Source organism: Myotis davidii, unplaced genomic scaffold (assembly GCF_000327345.1).
Source record: "Myotis davidii unplaced genomic scaffold, ASM32734v1 scaffold1036, whole genome shotgun sequence".
Classification (NCBI taxonomy): Eukaryota; Metazoa; Chordata; class Mammalia; order Chiroptera; family Vespertilionidae; genus Myotis; species Myotis davidii.
The window spans coordinates 316,127-328,133 of NW_006287260.1; the positions used below are offsets into that span (position 1 = coordinate 316,127).

The following is a 12,007-nucleotide window of genomic DNA, read 5'->3' on the forward strand; positions in this document are numbered from 1 at the left end:
GGCCCAGCACGAGGGCGGCCTGCTTCCTGCACGTGGCGCCCCGTCCTCTGACCTGTCCGCAGGGCCGGGGTCAGCAGTAGTCAGCATCTCCCGGCCCTCCCTGAACAGGGCTGTGCAGCCCACCACACGGCAGGCCCGCAGCTGCCTCGAGGCTCTGTCCGCCGGGCGGCTCCGTAGGGAGCGCGGACACCGCAGTCCCGCAGAGCGCCCAGCGGTGCTGCTGCTGTAGGACTGAGCCCCCGCTGGTAAACCAAGGGGTCCTCTGCCTGTCCCGTGCCTGCCAGGCAGACGCGCTGAGCGGAGGTGCCAGTGGTGTCGGGGGAGGCCGTGAGGGACCTTCTGTTCCGCTTCCTGTCTTCTTTCTGCTTCCTGGTCCCTTTCCGTGTCCCCCGCCTGTGCAGGCCCTCGTTAACCCTCTCCTCCCCCGTTGTGTTTGCTTCTGCCAAGCTGAGCCACTGAGGACCCAGCTGTGCTGCGGACACGGGTGTGGGAGCTCAGGCTCCCGCCACCGCCACCTGCACCGCCGCCACCACGTCACCTGCGCTTCGGAGCCCCAGGCCCGGCCTCCTCCCGGCTGCCTGCCCGCTGCCGCCTCGTCCTACAGAGCGCGCCTGTCCTGGCCCGGAGCCCTGCGGGCGTCTCTCCCGGGAGACTGGAGCCCAGAGGGTCAAGATATGACTTGTCCAGAACACGTGTTTTAATAGAAAAAAATTTTATAAAATGAACTTTTAACACTTGCCTCAAACCTCTAGGTTAAACTGCCAGCCTTTAGACGGGTGCCTGTAGGGTCAGGGGACGGAACCGCGGCGGGTAAAGGGCGTGTGTCCTCAGGACGGGGTTTGGGAGGCCCAGGGGGTCGGATGGAGGCAGTGCCCGTGGGTAGGAAAGGGGGACCCGAGGGCAGCCCTGACTGGGTGTTGTTAGTCTGCGTTTCACACCCGGCCCAGTTGGACGCTGGTCCCTGTGAGCGCCCTTCTCGTCCCCACCTGGCCCGGGCCCCGCCTCAGAGGCGCCCGGCAGGGGTAGAGGCTGCTGGTTGCTGTCGGGTCTGGGGTTCCCGGAGGGAAGGTCCAGGTCCTGCTGGAGACGAGCGAGCGGTTCCTGTGCCATGAGTCCGAGCCGCGGTCAGAGCCCCGCCCCGCGGCCCGGCCCAGGACCTTTCTGGGGACTCGGCGTCTGGGTTGCGTTGGAAAGGAGAACAGGCAGCTGTTTGGGCATTAGTGGGCCAGCAGCTGAGATTGCTGCCTGCCGATTCGTGATCTGTGTAATCAGGCCTCGCGCGGGTTCTCCCAATTCCTGGCTGACTGCTCGCTGCTGGCCCTCCCCTGGCTCCACGCGGAGGAGAGGGAAGGTGGCGGCTTGCTTCCCGTGTGGCCTCAGGGCAGGTGGCATCGGGAGCTCGCTGCCCTCGGCCCTCTGGGGCTTGCTTTGCTTTTTACCCGTGGTGTGTGTCCATCTCTCCACCCCCCCGCCCCCCAGTGGAGCTGAAACGAGGCGGGTTCCTGGGAGGGGGAGCTGGCCGGCGTGGCGGCCGTGGCCCAGCGGGTCTTTCCCAGGGAGGGCAGAGGCGGAGCGCTGCCTGCGGGTGCAGGAGAGCCCTGGGCACCTGCTCGGCCCTGTGGTCGGCCAGACACGGGAAGCGGGGCCATCCTGCCCACACGCCTGGCAGTCGCCTCCCTCTGGGATAGAGGGGCTCCCCCACTTTGCGGTACTGAACGGGAACCTGGGAGTTTGACTCAACTTCCTGCTGCCTCCAGGGCCTGTGAGGACTCCCCTCAGCTCCCCGTGAGGGTGCGCCTGCTTTCTGCCAGGAGTGGGCGAGGGCGGAGGCGGGTGGGGAGCGGCCTCTGCTGGGCCGCGGGCAGGGGCTACCATGAGGCCAGCGGGAACAGACACTACGACGAGCCCTCGGCCGCGCTTGGTCACATGCAGGTGTTCCTCCTGGAAGCTGCTACGTGCTCTCTATTTATTCAGGGTATTTTCCTATGGGGAAGCCTCGGCCGGGCTGCGTGGGCGCTGGCTGTGTGTTGAGGTGCGTTTCTTTCTGGATATCCAAAAGGAAAGGACGGCCTGCTCTTCCCTCCTCTGGGCAGCACTCCCCTTCCGGGCAGCAACTGCCAGGACTTGACAGGCTTCCAGCGGACGCCCTGCTCGGCGCATCTCGGTCAGGTCACGCGTGTAACAGCCGTGTCTGTCTCTGAACTGCGGGCCCGTGTCGGTGGGACGTGGAGTGGGTCCCCTGTCGCCGCCGCAGGCCCTGGCTGGCCCTCCTGCCTGCCAGCTGCTCGCTCCCTCGGGCGTCCGTGCCAGTCCCAGGGGCGGGAAGCCGCAGCCGCCCGGACCTTGGAGGCTGGTCCGACCTCGTCTGCTCTGAGGCCAGGCCGCAGAACGGCTGCCAGGAACGCACTGTTGCCAATGGTGTGGCGACGGAACGCATTGTAATAAAGATGTTATTTAATCTGTCTCTGTATTTTGATACTTGAATGACTTCCCCTTTTACTTTACTGTACATATAATTGTTCATCTGTCCAGTTTTGCCCGAATTCCATCTTCTGGTACCAAACAGCCAATCTGTGCAGCAACATAGACTGACCTCACTGCAGGCGTGAGTACCCTGGGCCCCGGCATTGGTTTTGTTATTTTCCTAACGTGCAACTTAGAACAGACGGAACTAATAAACCAGAAGCGACACGAAACCTGCCTTGCTTTTGGAGTCTTTGGGTTGGAATGTTTGCTGGTGTTTTCCTGGTGCCGCACAGGCCAGCGCCGGATGGGTGTGAGCCCTGCCGTCTGCCGGGCGCGTTTGGGAATCTGCTCTGCTCACGTTCCTCGGGGGGTGGGTCAGCTCCACTTCACCTGGTTGGGTTCAAGGCCCCGCACTTCTCCCCCCTCCCGCCCCCTCCTCGGGAGCATTGTCTCAGCACCAGCGGGGCCACGTCCGGTACAGCTGCTGCGTCCTGGTCAGCCGGTCAGCCCACACACGTGGAGCGTCTGCACAAGGCAGCGTGGGGGCCGCGCTGTGGAAGTGTCTTCCTGGGGGGACTTAGTTTGGCTGTGAGGTTGAGTTTTAGACACACAACTAGCTACCAGCCGGGAGCCGGCCGCCAGGCCCACGGGGCAGCCCCAGGGTTGTGGGGACTCAGTCGGTGCTCCCAGAGCCGGTGGCAGGAAGGAGGGGAGGCGCCCAGGCTGGGTTTTGAAAGGGGAAGGTTTGCAAATGACCCTAATGACCCCTTCATTGACTGGCCAGCCCCTTTACAGGCAACCGTCTCATCGGCCCTCCCGCCTTTCTGGGTGTTACCACCCCTATTTACAGAGGGAAACAGGCCCATGGCGCGGGGGAACCCTGGAAACCTGGTCCGGCGTCCTCAGAGCCTGTGACACTCCGTTGGAAAGGGCTTTGCAGCCATCGCTGAGCTGACCCAGCACCCAGGCGTGTTGATGACGGAAACAAGGCCAGAGCAGGGCGCTGTCCCTAAGCAGCCAGCCAGCTCATGGCAGCACCGAGTCCGGGTCCTTCCAGCACAGGGCTTCCGAGGGGCCACACAGAGTGGACAGGCCAGCCTCCGCTCCCTTGCTCCTGCTCCTGCGCCCTCCTGGGCAGCAGACGCCTTAGCCACTGGTGCCCCTTCCACGGACACTGTCCCAGGACACGTTGCCACTGTCGGGCCCTTTGGTGCCATCAGAGCCTTCTGTGCGCCTGCTGACCCGGCTGCAGTGCTGATTGGGCCGGGGACCTGGGGGTGGGAACCTGCCAGTTCACACTGGCACCTGGGCCCGCTGCTCTGAGCCTAGGCCAAATGGGAACCAGAATTGAACAGAAGGGAGAGGACGAAAGGGCCGAAGGGAGAAGGAAAGGGGTGGCGAGGCCTCGGGAGGAAGGGACGGGCACATGCAACACAACAGCATCTGCCCCACCTCTACCCAGCAACCTCTCCCCGGCTCACGGTGGTCAGGGGCCCACACTGGCATCCTCCGGACTGGAGGCTGTCGTGGGGAGGCCTGGGTGTTGCCTTCTGCTCTGTGTAGAGGAGCCTGAGGCAGACGGGCCCTCACAAGGCCTCGCCCATGTGCTCCCCTCCCCATCGGGCCATTTCTGTCACACTCCCCGCATCCTCCCGGCACCCGGGCCGCTGGGCGTCACTCTTGGAGGATGAGACAGCCACACAGCAGGGACCAGAATTCTGTCACCTGGAGCGCTTCCAGGGACAGCTTGAGACCCATCAGCCTGGCCACCTCTACTGCACCTGAAGGTGTCTGGCGCCCACTGGCTCCCTGCAAACAAGGCCAGCAGCCCAGTGGGCCTGCAGTTCCATGGGCCCACCCGGCACCAGGCTCTGTGACCCACACCCACGGTGCCCCGAGCTCTGAGCTGCCCGTTGTGCAGCCTCTATGGGCTGTGGCTGCTCCTCCCAGGCCTCAGGTGCTGGGAACACTTACAACAAGTATTGATCAAAGTAGACTCCCTACCACCATGAAACATCCAGTAACCGGCGCTGGGACAACGGGGCAGCCATGGGGGGGAGATGCCTGTCCCTCCTTTCACCAAATAAACTCCAGATGGCAGGCTTATTTAAATGGTAAAGGAGAGAGAGAAACCTAAGCAAGTTATATGAAAATGGGAGATGTTTTCATACCTTGGTATGAGAAGGTTGCTTCCAAGCATGTTACAGAATTCTGCTTTTTGTAAAGATCAATATATTCAACTATATAAAAACCAAACATTTCTGCATAGAAAACGCGCCGTAAAGAACTGAAGCTGTTGGCGCGGCCGGTCACAGGACGACAGCATCAGCGTGAACTGAACTCCTTCCAGGACGAAGCGGACCAGCGCTCCCTGTGCTTCTCACTGCGGACAATGGAAACCCCGGCAGAAACACCAGAGGCCCAGACAGGCCTGCGCTCTGCAGCCACAGCACTGGAAGCGGCAAGAAGAGGACACTGCCAGCCGCCGTGGGGGTGGGCGCCCATCGCCAGCCGGGCCAGGCTGCTCCTGACGAACACGAGCCAGAATGACAACCTAGTGGAAGGGCCCAGAGGCAGAATGGAAAAAAAAAGACCAAACCCACACAACGGAAGGCGAACAATAGACATTGTCCATCTGAACAACAGAGAAAATAGACGAAAAATGAGGCTCGGGACCTCTGGGGACTTCAACAAAACAGCCACGGCTCTGTCAGCGGGTCCCAGGAGAGAAGAGGGTGGGGCTGAAAAATCACTCCACAGAACAGCAGCTCAAATCTCCACAGATTTGGCGAAATGTAAACCTACGGATTCGAGAAGCGGAGCACCCAGACCAGATAAACCAAAAGAAACCCGTGCCGAGATGCATCATAACTGAATTTCTGAAAATGGGAGAAAAACATTCCTGAAAGCAGAGAGAGGAAGATGACAGCTTGCCCTCAGGGGAAAGGAACTGGAGTGACGCGTTTCTCGGCAGAACTGTGAGGCCAGAGGATGCGTGCAGTGTTTCTCAGGTGCTGAAAGAAAACAGCTGTGACCCCAAATTCTATACCCTGTGAAAGGTTCTTTAGGAATGAAGAGGAGCAAGGCATTCTCAGGCTGAAGGGAAATGCCCTGCGGGGATGGTGGGACAGTTTTCCAAACAGAAAGGAAATGGTACGAGAAGTAACCTTGCAACATCAGGAAGGGCAAGTGCACATAAGGAAAAACATGGGTAAATACAATAGACTTTCCTTCTCCTGAGTTTTCTAATTATGTTTGATGGTGGAAGCAAAGATTATACCTGAAACCAAGGCGTTCGCAGGCCTGGTTCCTGCGGGGGCTGAGGGGGAATCCGTCCCCACCTCTCCCAGCGGCTGGCAGCCCAGGTGTCCCTTGGCCTGTAGATGGCATCCTCCGAGTCGTCACACCGTGTATGTCTGTGTCTGTCTTCATATGGCACGTGTCTTTTCATAAGGACACTAGTCAGATTGAATCAGGGACCCACCTAACTCCAGTATAACCACAAGTTAATTACGTCTGCAATGGCCCTATTCCCTGAGTCACATGCTGGGTGCTGGGGTAGGACTTCACTGTGTGGATGTGAGGTGAACACAGTTCAGTCCATAACAACTGCCTTGTAAGGAGAAGGGCCTGTTCCCGTGTGGTTAAGTGAAGGGTCTTGAGATGGGAGTTATCCTGGATTATGTGCGCGGCCTTACACCCAATCGCATGTGCCCTTATGGGAGAGGCAGAGGGACACACTGGAAGAGGACCGCCATGGGACATGGAGGCAGAAGCGGGAGCAGGGCCGCCTCGGAAAGGGAAGGCCAGCAGCCACCAGAGCTGGAGGAGGCAGGGACACTTCTCCCTAGAACTCCGCGGGGATGTAGCCCTGCCAACACTCCGATTTTGACCCAGTGAAATTGGTTTCTGATTTCTAGCCTCCTGGACTGTTTCTCTTAAGCCTTTCAGTTATGTGATTTGTTACAGCAACCGCAGCGGACTAATACATGCCTACAGCCTCTTGCAGCTCTGCCTGTACTCACTGGAATTTTAACCCAAAAGACCCGTTGTGGACTTGTCACATCCAGAACTAAAAGAGAATAAATTTGCATGGGCTCAAGGCACTACATTTGTGGTACTTCGTTACAGTAGCAATCGGAAACTAATACAGAAGGGAATTTCCTTTAAAAATCTACAACTAATATTATATTTAATGGTGAAAGACAATTTCCCCCCTAAGATTGGGAACAAGGAAAGGGTTCCATTATCACCAACATTAAAGTGCTGGGAGTTGTAGCCAGTGCAATAAGGCAAGAAAAGGAAGTAAGTGCCATTCATATCAGGAAGGAAGAAATAAAACTGCCCCTATTTGCAGATCACAGTAGTCCTCCCTTATCCATGAGGGATACATTCAAGCCCCCAACAGACTTCTGGAACCTCGGACAGAACCAGAGTTTACATACACTATGTTTTCGCCAATGCATACATACACTTGACAGCTTCTCTGTAGCATACTCCAATTGCCAGCATCGCTGCTCTAGCCCTTTGGGGTCATTATTAAGTGAAATGATGGTGCTAGGACACAGGCACTGTAGTACAGAAACAGCCAGCCAGGTAACCCAGACTGCTGACTGCCTGGCAGGGAGCAACACAGAACACCCAGGCGAGACGGGCGGCTCAGATTTCATCATGCTACTCAGAATGATGTGCAATTAAAACTTATGAATTGCTTACTTCTTGAATTTTCCATGTAATATTTTCAGACCATGGTTGAACACGTAACCACAACCATGGAAAGTGAGACTACAGATAAGAGGGACTACTGTGGAAAATTCCAAAGAGTCTACAAAAAAAAAAATATTAGAATCAATGAGTTCAACAAGCTCACAGGACACAACATAAACATACAAAAATCAATTGTATTTCTGTATATTAGAAATGAATATGTGGATACAATTAAAAATAAAACTGTTTATAATCACTCAAAAAGATAAAATCCTTAGGAATAAATCTAACAATACATGTTCAGAACATGTATGATAGAAACTACGCAATGCTCATAAGAGAACTCAAAGAAGAACTAAGTAACTGAAGAAAGAGACCATGCTCAAGGACTGGGATGTTCAGAATAGTAAAGATGCCAATTCTTCTCAAATTGATACACAGGTTTAAGATGAAACCTATCCGACCCCAGCAAGGGTTTTTGTAGTTACAGGCAAGATGAGTCTACAGAAGGCAAAGGAACTAGAGTAGCTAAACAACTCTGAAAAAGAATAAAGTGCGAGGGCTGGGTCTGTCTAATTCCAAGACTTATTACACAACGACAGCAATCAATACTGTGTGGTATGGCAGAGAGACCGACAGACAAATTGAACAGAAGAGACAACCCAGGAAGAGACCCACACAAACATCCAATTGATTTTTAATAAAAAATAAAGGAACAAAAGCAATTAAATGGAGGAAAGAGAGACTTTTCAGCACATCATGCTGGAGTGGTTAGATACCCATAGGCTTTTGAAAAAGTAACTAAAGTCTCACACTTTATGTAAAAATTAATTCGAAATGGGTCATGGACTTACATGGAAAACATAAAACTTTTAGCAAAAGACATAGGAGAAAACCTTTGAGATCTGGGTCTAGGCAGAGTTCTCAGACTTGACCCCCAATGCACAATCCATAAAAACAAAACCTGAAGTACTGGACTTCATCAAAATTAAAATTTGTGCATCAAAGGACACGATCAAGAAAGTGAACTCACTATCCACAGAATGGGAGAAAATGTTTGCAAATTACATATCTGACAATATATAAAGAACTCTTAAAACTCCAACAACTCTAAGAGAACGAGGCTTCCAAAATGTAGGGGGGGGGGTGTTATGTTGATTTCAGAGAGGAAGGGAGAGGGAGAGAGGGAGAAAGAAACATCAGTGACTGAGACGGCTCAAAAGGCTAATTCCAATGTAACCCTGATATTTGGGGGGCTAGCAATCTGAATCTGTGCCAGCCAGCCCAGTGTACATGCTTGATAACCTGTAATTAAGCCATTGCCTCTTTCCCAGAAACCCGTCTTGCAGAACCTGCTATCTAAATGCTCACATTTCACAGAGGCCATAAACTGTGAACAGTATACAGCCCCGGGGTGTGTGTGTATGTGTGTGTGTGTGTGGGGGGGGGCTATTAGTGCTGGCGCCAGGCCAGACCATTAGATATGGCCTGGAGACCCCCAACACCTGGGGCCTTTTGGCAAAGCCCGCAAAAAGGACCGGAAGCATAGTCCATATCTGAGGGACAGAGGCACCAGAAAGATATAAAAGAGAAGCCCCTGCACGTTACTTTGCTCAGACCTGGGAAGTTATTCCACTGAGTCTGCCGGGGTAATAAACAGTGTAACTCCTTTTCTCTAAAGCATTGCTTGGTTTTCCTCTGGTCTTCTGCAATATGAGAGAAAATCATTGATTGGCTGCCTCCTGCATACCCCCATTGGGAGTTGAACCCACAACCCAGGCATGTGCCCTGACTGGGAATCAAACTGTGACCTCCTGGTTCACAGGTCAACATGGAACCACTGAGCCATGCAGCCTGGGCCAAAATGTAGGATTTTAAATATTCAAATTAACTGTTGAAAATCAGAGGCTGAATCTAGGCAAGCCTTGTTGTTTATTAAACACTAGTGCCTCAGTGCATGGATTAGTGTGCGTTGAAAGGAAATTAATTAGAAGGTGGCTGGTGGGGCGTGACTGGGTGAGATGCCCCATCACACTCTAGAGCCAACCTCCCTCGGTCCCTCCCCGGTGTCTGTGGAGTGAGCAAAGTCCCTCTGGCAGGTGGTTTCCCTCGGCCTGGTGTGTGGGGATCAATCTGAAACCAACTCTCTGACATCTCCTGAGGGGCCCCAGAGTGCAAGAGGGCACTCTGTAAAGTTGCTGTTGTACAGTGTGTGGAACGCAAATGCAAGTGGCAAGTGTGTAGTAAACCAGATTCAGGGCCAAGAGTGTACTCCTTTTTTTGGCTTCTCCACCCTGAGGGTGTCTGGCTACGAGACTGGAAACGAAGGTCCAGACCCCCAGCTTTTCTGGTCAGAGCCACACTACAGGCGGCTGTGCTGGCCAGCTCTTCCGGGCTCTGCTCTCTAAGAAGGAAGCCCATGGGGGGAGCCCTGGGCTAATGGAACTCAATCCTTATTGGTTCTCCCTGGAGGAAGTGTTATAACCAGCTCCCTCCATCCCTGGAAACGTGAGAACCTTGTTTCTCCTTACCCTACCCGGAGAGCACATATGTGGATTCCACTTTCTCTTGCACGTTACAAAAGGGGGTAAGGACCAAATCTGAATGGAGCACTCTCAGCTCCGTCCTGCTAAGTTGCGCTGGTCTGCAGGCACCTGAGGACATCGGCTGATATCCATGAGCCAGTCCTTTCCGAGCACCTCTCACTTGTGTTACCAACAGGAACTCAGAGCCCAAACCTCTGCAGGCCCAGCATGTAGTCAGGAAGCGCTCTCAGCTTAGAGATGGGGGGCAGGAGGATCGCTCAGCTAGAGGACAGGGCCAAGGAAAACAGCCCAGGTAAGTTCCTGGCCTCACTGTCCAAGCCTGAACTCTGACACTCAAGACGCCATGAGCTCTGACACCTGTCACCAGTGTGCCTACAGCAGCCAGCACCCACCTTACCCAGGCTGCACTGGGCTCCAGACCCCTCTGCAGAAGAGGAAGCGGAAGCCCTACTTATTGACCTCGTGTTGCTCCACTGGAAACCCTCAGGGAATTAGGCCCTAGAGACAGATTCCTAAGGACTCCTTACAACCATGCCCAATGCTGAGCTGGACTGCACAAAACAAGTTTCTAACTTCCACAGGAGCCATTATACTCACATAGTGGTCATTGTGCAGGGTTCTGAGCCCTCAGACAAAACCCGCTAGCGCCTGGTGCCTTGGCTCCCAGCTCGGCTCTTGGCTTCGTAGCTCGCTGGGGGCCAAGGGCACAAGTTCTGGCCCTGGCTGCACAGAGTGCGCGTTTGCTGGCAATTCACAAGTTTATTAGTGAATGCGTGGGGCCCGCTGGTGTTTACATGTGTGGTCACTACAGCGCTGGTACTGGCTGCAGGAGGGAGGGAGGCTGCTGCTGGGCTAATCTCTGTGATGTCACCCAGGAAAACGATGGGCTTCTCTCCTGGATCAGGGCGCCAGGGCTCAGGGCTGGTCCATCAGAGGGACTCCACTCCTGTTTGCGGGGCCTGGCCCAGGGGGATGAGGGTTTTCAGGATCTCCGTGTAGTAGGGGCCGAACACCTGCTGATTGTGGTGCGTTAGGTTGACAAACCTTTGGCCCAGTTCTGCCAGCTCTGCCTCAATGAGAGAGAGGCCCCCGGGGAGGTCTAGCAGAGAGCGCTGCACTCCGAGAACCAGGCAGCATTTGAGAAACAGGTGGATCCGCTGATCTGCGAGCAGGAAAGACAGTGAGAAGGGAAGCGGCAGGCGACGTTCGGGGAGAAGCGGCCCTGCACTGGTCCAAGCTCTAAGTTAACCTCACTTGACACGGAAATCTGTTTTGTTTGGGGAGGGGGACCGGGAGGAGGGGCTGCTATATAGCCCTCAAGGGCAAAGCAAGGATTGGCAACCAGTGGCTAGTATGTTTTTGACCATTCCGAAGCTGGCTTAGTAGCCACCAGTGACTGATGAGGGTATGACACACAGGAGGCGCTCAGGTTGAGCCCTTGGACGGCTGAGGTTAAGAGCAAGGCCAAGCTCAGAGCCTCCATTCCCACGTGGGACGGTGGGGGCAGGAGTCCCTGCCAGGGGAGTGGCCACCAGCCTAGCCAGCAGCGTTGCCTGTGGGCAGGGGTGAACGTCCCCTGTCTAAGACTGCAGTCAGAAATGACCGAGAAGGCCAGGGATGGGCCAATAGGGTGGTTGGCGTGTGCCACACCTGGAAGTCATGAATTCCTGGTGCAGATCTTCCTTAGAGCCAGAGTCCGTCTTTCAACTACAAAAGATATATTTTTTCAACCCAACATTTTGGAAAACTGAAGCCTGAAACGTGACCTGCCCAGAGATCGCGCCTTTTACCGGCAGGTGGCTCAGCGGCCGACTTCCAAGGGGAGCCTCCCTCAGCCACACGGCCTCCCCACCAGGACACTCACCGATGACGCTGCGGACACAGTTCTGCGCGTGGGCAATGTCCTGGAGCTGTCCCATCAGAGAGGCTGTGTTGTCGCTGCTCAGAGGAGCGAGGCCCATGCTCTTGAGGCTTTGGTGGATCTCCTGAGACACCTGCTCGCTCACAGCCAGCATGGCCTCCTCGGGCCTAGCGCACAGGGAGAGGAGGCTGGGAGCCCCGCCGCCTGGCATGGGCCGGAGCCCTCGGGGGGACGCCCAGACCTCCCCTGCACCCCCCGCCAGCCTGGCAGCAGCCCAGCCAATGGGTGGGATCAGTGTCTGGCTCTTATCTCAACACATTGACTATTCTCTACATACAGCACCACGTTCTACTTCTCAGGGAACAAGATACATTAAAACCAACTCCGACGAGGAACGGGTTCGGCCCTCGGATCACCTCAGTGTCCC

The 12,007-nt window shown here is 55.3% G+C and overlaps 1 protein-coding gene across 1 annotated transcript in view; it reads right to left on the minus strand.

Moving 5' to 3' along the window:
- Positions 1-10,500: 10,500 nt before the first annotated feature.
- Positions 10,501-12,007, minus strand: part of TCP11 (t-complex 11, testis-specific) — a 14,632-nt gene continuing 13,125 nt past the window's right edge. Inside the window, exons 7-8 of the mRNA XM_015560838.1 lie at positions 11,584-11,747; positions 10,501-10,881 (exon numbers count right to left, since the gene is read on the minus strand). Coding sequence (XP_015416324.1) covers positions 10,649-10,881; positions 11,584-11,747 — 397 coding nt within the window. The 3' untranslated portion in view covers positions 10,501-10,648. The remainder of the gene's footprint in view (positions 10,882-11,583; positions 11,748-12,007) is intronic.